Here is a 7,500-nt window from a genome sequence, read left to right as displayed (position 1 = left end):
GCATGTAAATGCATCGTGCAGATATATTTATGCGAGAGGGTATTACGGAGAGTGCGGTACCTACGTGTATCTTGATGGGAAACACTCCCACGATTATGTGGCATGCAATGCAATTCCCTTTGCCTTGCCCAACCGGCGAGCACCCAACATCGTTTTCTCTCTCTCTCTCTCTCTCTCTCTCTTTCTTTTTCTCTTTCTCTCTTTCTCTCTCTTTCTCTTTCTTTCTCTTTCTTTTCTCTCTCACTCTCATTTTGTTTCATTCTCTATCCCTCCTCTTTTTCTTTCTCCCTTCACCTCTCGAGTTCACGTTCTATGGATGGCACCGGTATTAACGATCTAATTAAGAATATGAGCCCCGAGGCCTCCGTGAGATTCTCTCTCCTTCTTTATTTTCATTTTCTCCTCTTCTTAATCTTATTCCTCTGCGTTCGTAAGTTCTTAGTAAGTCTTAGTAAGATTCACTCTTGCTCGCGATCCCTTCGTTCGCTTGAAGAATTATCATGGGAGATCATAAACGATCTAATCACGTGAATAAAGTGATTATTACGGTAGATATAAATTCATTTCTTTTTTCTTCACCTTTCTTTTTTTTTTTTTTAAATCATCCGGCGCGTACAAGTATATACATATATATATGTATATATATATATATATACATACATACATTCATACGTCGATTATTAATGATCATTTTAAATCATTTACACACGTAAGAATACCGTGTGCAAGGAAAAATGATTTTTATGCCGAACGTTACGCTATAAATCGAAAGTCTGGAGAGACCACCAAAGGAATTTGGAGAACGGACTGGAGGGATACGAAAAACGGAAGACCTTTCGTCGCTTGCAAAGAAGAATCGGGTCTCGAAAGAGAGTCGAGGAAAAAAAAAGCAAAAAAAAAAAAGAAAAAAGAGAGAGACCGAGAGAAAGAGAAAGACAGACAGACAAACAGAGAGAGAGAGAGATAAAGAGTTGGCGAGTGGCGTAAAAGAAGAAGAAGAAATAGAAAGAGAAAGAGAAAGAGAAGAAGAAGAAAGAGGGTGGAAAAAGGTTGGGAGAAAAAAAGGCGGAAGGAGGATCGCCGGGAATCGGGGCATTAGCATAAGCTAAAGCGAACTAAGCGCGCCCATATAGCACGGAAATAAATAGCCTCCCATCTCCTATCTATGGGCAGACGCGAGGTTTAGTACGGAGACCTCTCTCTCTTTCTCTCTTCCTCTCTTTCTCTCTTTCTCTCTCTCTCTCTCTTTCTCTCTCTCTCTCTTTTTCTCTCTCTTTCCATTTTGCTCCTTTTCGTCCTTCTGCATTCGTACCAAAAACCCTACCAACCACCTATCTCTCTTACAAGAAACCATATACGTGTTTATGTTGTATGTGTAAAACAATAAATGTACGGTTTCTTTACATATATATATATGTGTGTGTATGTGTGCGCGCATGTGTGTATGTGTGTGCGTATACATACATAACGTGTATACATAAGTACTTATACATACATATATATATATATATATATATTTTCTTTTAATTTATATGTTCCATTACAGTTTCGTGAATTTTAGACTATTTTATTTTCATTAGATTGAAATTTTTTAATTATGCGAATTCATATAATTGAAGTTCTAAATATTTGTAAAAATATTATTTCATTTCTTCTTTTTATAGATTTCTGTGGGTTAAACGTAATACGTAGAAATACAGTTTCCGTCTGCGTATATGTTTACATATATGTATATGTTTTTTTTTTGTATAGTAATAGATTTAACCTGCTTCGTGAAGATTTGTTTATATATTTTCTTGCTATCGTATATATCTTCGTATCCGTCTTTCCTTCCTCTCCCTTTTCCACTATCGAATAAAATATTCACGTGTTGCCCTCGAATTACAAATTTTTCTCTATGAGAGAAGACGAAATGCATGTTCGCATGCTCGCGATCATCGAATAATGGTTAACTCGTTTTGCGAGGGAAGAGAAAGATGGGCCAAGAGATAGTTTGCGAGAATGCTCGACTCTTCGGACAGACCCTGGTTTGTCATCGAAAACGAACAGAGAGAAAGAGAGAGAGAGAGAGAGAGAGAGAGAGAGAAAGAGAGAGAGAGAAAGAGAGAGAGAGAGATGGACAGACAGACAGACAGATAGAGAAAGAGAGAGAGAAAGAGAGAGAGAGAGAGGGAGTGAGTAAGAGGAAAAGAGATAGAACGTAGAGTCCACCATCTCCGTAGAGCTGGACCGAGATGGATTCTGGAGATCGAAGAGAAAGAGAGAGAGAGAGAGAGAGAGAGAAATAGAGAAAGAGAAAGAGAGACAGAGAGAAGAGGGAGAGGAGAAATGTGAGAGATAGGAACGATGAGAAACGCATTGTCTCGTACGTTTCTGCTCGATGACGATCGCGCCTCTCCGTTTGCTGCTTCGAGTTGGATGACAGGTCCAGCGATCTTATCTTGTCGTCGATTAGACGAGCTCGACGTTGAGAGACATCGCAGCTTCGAGTTCTTCCGGTTGTGTACTAGATCGCTGGACCGAGGAAAGACAGGCTGGGTCATCGTACGATTTCTAGAATCGATCGTGGGATTTATCGATCGATCCTTATTATTTGTCAATTGAAAAAAAAACATTGAAAAAAGGAAAAAGAAATTTAACATTTTGCAGAATTACGATTTCGTACGAGTGTTCCGTGGAAATCTATGAACGAGACCATCGACGAGAAATCAAAACTATTGGTATCGACAAGGAACCATCGTGTGTATTACCTAGTCGATATCGAACGCTGTCTAACCTCCTACTCCATCCAGACTACCTTCGGAGTTAGCGAACCCATCGAGATAACGTCGTGCACCAAACCGACGCGTTTAGAACGGCTGGGATTTCTAAACGTCCTTTCGAGAACGTGTCAGATAGGAAATTCGAGAGATTCGCCTACACCTGCCGCGTATTCTCCATCTTCCTTCTTCTCCTCTCTCAACGGCGGACCGTCATTTATATGTTAAAATATAATACACGAACGATACTCCGAGTAAAAATTGTTTTCGATCCTTCGATCGAGATATGTATAAGATATACTAAAAAAAAAAAAAAAAAAAGAAAAAGAGTAAATAAATAAATGAAATACAGGAGAGAGTGAAATTCGTTTCATGATTTCGTACCATGAGAAAGGCGGTTCTTCGTGTATAACCAACTGAATTGCATGATCTCGTACAACTTAACGAGTAGTTAAATATTAAAAGAAAAGAAAAAAAAAATATATCCAAATCCGTGCATCGGATAACGATATGTTATATAAATTTCGTTAAATACCTCATTCCCTCGGAATGATATAAACGATCTTATCCCCTTTACTTATCTCATGAAAAACCGTATTATATTCTCGTAAGAGAGATCACGTTGCTCACCCGGTAGGTATATATCATAAGATATATACATATATACCACGGTACGTATATTCCATAATAAAATCCAATCTTGACGTTGGGAGTATCCCAAAGGATCGTTACCTGTCGTGAAGAGAACGATAGCCTTGAGGCAGCTGTACTCCGCGGAGTCAACGTGTAGGGCCTTCAGCTTCTCCACTTGTTCTTGGAAGATCCTTATGTGATCCATGAAGGCTACCACGCGATCCGCCGCCATAGGCGACGCGTGAAGACCCGCCGCTGCTAAAAGTGGCGCCACGTGAAGCGGCATAGAACATTGGCTCGCATTAAGTACGAATAACTCGCTCCAGACTAGCCTTAGCAGTGCCACCTGATCGGTCACCTGAAGGTCAGGGAAAAACGGTATGTTTCTTGCCCATTCAACCGCCGAAAAAAGAAGCCTCGCTGCTAATTCGCAGATACTGTCGATTCCCATGATGTTACTTTGTTGCACGCACTGTCCGTATCTCGATGTTGGATATGGTTCAGCGCGCAGGAGCAGGCTTATGTAGGACGAGAGGTAGGAGTGCCCGTTTAGGCTCGCGCACGCGACCGCGTCACCGTTCGTCAAAGCGAATTGTCCTGGTAGACCTGGCAGCGATGGCTGCGACGGTGGCACGCGTCCTCTCTGAACGGCTGAAACAAAAAGGATACGATGTTATTGAGATATATTTTCTCTCTCTCTCTCTCTCTCTCTCTCTCTCTCTCTTTTCTTTTTTTTTTTGCAAATTCCTTTCGTTTCGATACGTAGTATCTATACAGAGTTAATCAACCTCTGTTTGTATTTCTATAGGACAATGATGATCGCTTACGATTAATACATTGTTCTTTTCAAGATTGTTACGTATTATAAATCAAGACTTGAAACTATTTTATCGATATATATGTATTATGTTAAAATACTTCTATCGAAAAGTGTTTAATATATCGCGAAAGAAATGTTTCGAATTTTTACGTTTAACATTTTAGTTATATAAATCTTGTAATAGTTGAATTAGTTAACAATTAGTCAATATATTGCGATTAGTCATGAATTATAATTATTTACTTCCTTAAATCGTATTTATTGCCTCCTCGATCGCCGGGTATTTATAGTAATTAAGAACGGCTAATTAAATAAGGAATTATCGTCGTAAAGGAAACGTAAATCACATAGGCATACTTGCACGCGACATTTTACGAGAGTGCCTCCCTGCAAACAGGAGAACCGACACCTGGCCAAGCGAAGGAGATGTCTCCCTCGAGTATGAGCAAATATTTTACAACGACAAACTTGTTTGAAAGGAGGAGCCGTACAGACGATTCAGTACAACACCGTTGTAGAAACGAACGAAAGAAAGAAAACAAAAAAAAAAAAAAGATTGGAGAAAAAAGATTTAACTTCGTTTCTTTCTTATTTTTTTTTCTTATTTCTTTTTTCATTTTTTAATTTCTTGTTTTTTTCTTTGTCCCTTAAAAAAATCCAATGTCCATTTCTCCCTAATGCTTCCGTGAACGTCGAGAAGTAATCAGTACGATTCATTTCCGTGACTTTTACTCCGTAGTCACCCATCGAGTTTATTATCGTAATCTGTGCTACGATCTAGCATAAGAGGATATGTTGACGATCATATAATAAGAAAGAGAAAGAGAGAAAGAAAGATAAGTACGAAGTGCGCAAATCGATTCTATCCTCCCACCTATTACATTTTATATGCGTACGACTGCGGAAGTAAATGTTAAAATAAACTAAGTATTTCATGATATCAACTCGAGCGTGGAAGCTTCTTATCTTTTATCTTAATTTATTCAAATTATGATAAGTTAATTTTGTAGAGATAGAAAAAAGGGAAATAAAAAGGTTTGTATTTAGTACGTCATTAACGATCTATAACACCGAGTAATTTTAAAATCGTGTCAATTATGCACATGTATAATATATATATATATATATATATATATATATATATATATATATATATATATATATATGGCATATTTTAAATTTTATTTCGTTCCAACGAAATTAATTATTAAAATCGTATAAATATATTCAAAGTTTTCCTTGTCGTCTTTTTTTTTTTCAAGTATTATTTAAGTATAAATTATATTTAGTGGTATATTACAATTACTCCAGTATAATCAATGTTACAGCGTACGCTTGTAGCTTTCACTTCATATAAATGTATTTTTGTTGAGTCGACACAAGTTTGAAAAAAGATTAAGGTTTAACGAGTATTAAACAAGTAGAACGTTATGTATCATCTAACGTTCATAACATATATATCTACGACAATAATAAATAACAGATAATAATAATACGACAATAATAAATAATAAATAACATCAAATTATTTTCTCTTCGATCGTAAATAATTTTGTAAGAATATATTTTTCCTTTCTTTTTTTTTTATTTTCTTATTAAATTGATCGATCGAACATTAACATCCATGGATCCATTCGTTCTCTATTAAAGAAATTTATTCACGATAAATACCAACATAAATCCTTTCGATCCTATCGATGTTTGTTCTTCCGTTTCAAAGATGAGACAAAAGAAGATAAAGAAGAAGAAGAAGAAGAAGAAGAACAAGAACAAGAAGAGAAAAAAAAAACAGATAAAAATCATTACGATGTCTCGTCTTCCTACCGCATTCTTCTTCCGCAATTATCGCCCTTAACTACCGGCCTATATCTCTTTGCCGTTACGAGAAGGACACGAATGTTGTTCCCTCTTCTCCTTCTCCTTCTTATTCTTCTTCTTCGTCTTCTTCTTCTTCTTATGTGCCGTTTGCCACGAGTCTGTTTGCGATCGGCGCTTCTACTTTCACTTGCAATAACCGTAAAGGTACAACGACCGTCGGGTACATCGGACTCGTCGAAGAGACTAAACCGTCTTCGAAATTAATAAAAGGGCTTGTCACGATTTTCATTCGACGATCCGTTTATAATATTCGATGGTATCGACCAATGTAATAATAACAGAGCGTAAATAAATTTACTGTACGAAAACAAAACGAAAGGAATTTGAATACAAAGAAAAACAAGGAAAATAACAGAAAGAAATCTATGTTTCTTAAACGTAAGCAGATTATAAAAAATTAATTTAAAAGAACAAATTTGTAATTTCGATCGATATTTCGTAACGTTCTTCCTCTTTATTTTATTAAAATCATGTGCGAAGTTCGTGATAGTTTCTTTTTTCTTTGATACAAAACAACAAACAGTACAGCGAATGTTCGAACATCGTTTTATTCGTTTGTTTGTAATTATAAAGTGAGTGGACGTTGGTGTCGTTGTTTGAAATTAATTTTTTCAATATTTCAAATGTCCAAATTGTATATTGAGAATGTAAGTTTGTTCACCTTCTCTCTCTCTCTCTCTCTCTCTCTCTCTCTCGAAAAAGAAAAAGAAAAAAAAAGAACTATAAAAAAGAAAGAAACAAGAAATATAAAAGTAAAAAACAATGGAAAACAAAAGAAGAGAAAGAAAGGGAAAGAAATCGTGGAATCGAAAGGAGACGAAGATGCACGCGAACGAGTGAGGTGGTAGGAGAGAGGTGGAGAGGGAGGTGGACAGTTAGAAAGACGGATAGGAGAAAAAAAGAGAAAGAGAGAGAGAGAGAGAGAGGAAGAGAGAGGAAAAGAGAAGAAGAGAGAGGAAGAGAGAAGAAGAGAGGATACGAGTCCTGCACGTAGGAGAGTCTCTCGACGAGAAACGGCGCCCTGCTGTGAAGCGCCTGGATTCCAACCTTCGCCCTGCGGCTAACGAACGAATGGACTCTCTTCGTATCTTTTCTCTCTCTTTCTTTCTCTCTCTCTTTCTCTCTCTGTCTCTCTCTCTTTTTCTCTTTCTCTATCTATCTATCTTTCCTTCTACACCCTCTTCCATGTCTTCGTCCATTCCTTTTTAGTTCTGCAAGAGAGAGAGAGAGAGAGAGAGAGAGAGAGAGAGAGAGAGAGAGAGAGAGAGAGAGAGAGAGAGAGAGAGAGAGAGAGAGAGAGAGAGAGAGAGAGAGAGGGAGAGAGTTCGATCGAAGAACATGGAACAAGAATGTCAAAAATCTTTTAAAATTTCTAGATTATTTATAATATTTTTTGTCAAACTTACGTCG

The 7,500-nt window shown here is 37.2% G+C and overlaps 1 protein-coding gene across 2 annotated transcripts in view; it reads right to left on the bottom strand.

The window, feature by feature from the left end:
• Window positions 1-7,500, bottom strand: part of LOC122627638 (COUP transcription factor 2) — a 118,731-nt gene that overhangs the window by 59,127 nt on the left and 52,104 nt on the right. For both annotated transcript variants that reach the window (XM_043808923.1, XM_043808924.1), the window contains exon 3: window positions 3,492-4,043. In XM_043808923.1, the coding sequence (XP_043664858.1) occupies window positions 3,492-4,043 (552 nt within the window). The remainder of the gene's footprint in view (window positions 1-3,491; window positions 4,044-7,500) is intronic.

Source organism: Vespula pensylvanica, chromosome 3 (genome assembly GCF_014466175.1).
Source record: "Vespula pensylvanica isolate Volc-1 chromosome 3, ASM1446617v1, whole genome shotgun sequence".
NCBI lineage: Eukaryota > Metazoa > Arthropoda > Insecta > Hymenoptera > Vespidae > Vespula > Vespula pensylvanica.
Note: the sequence above shows the minus strand (reverse complement) of the source record. Positions and strands in the feature narration are given on the sequence as shown.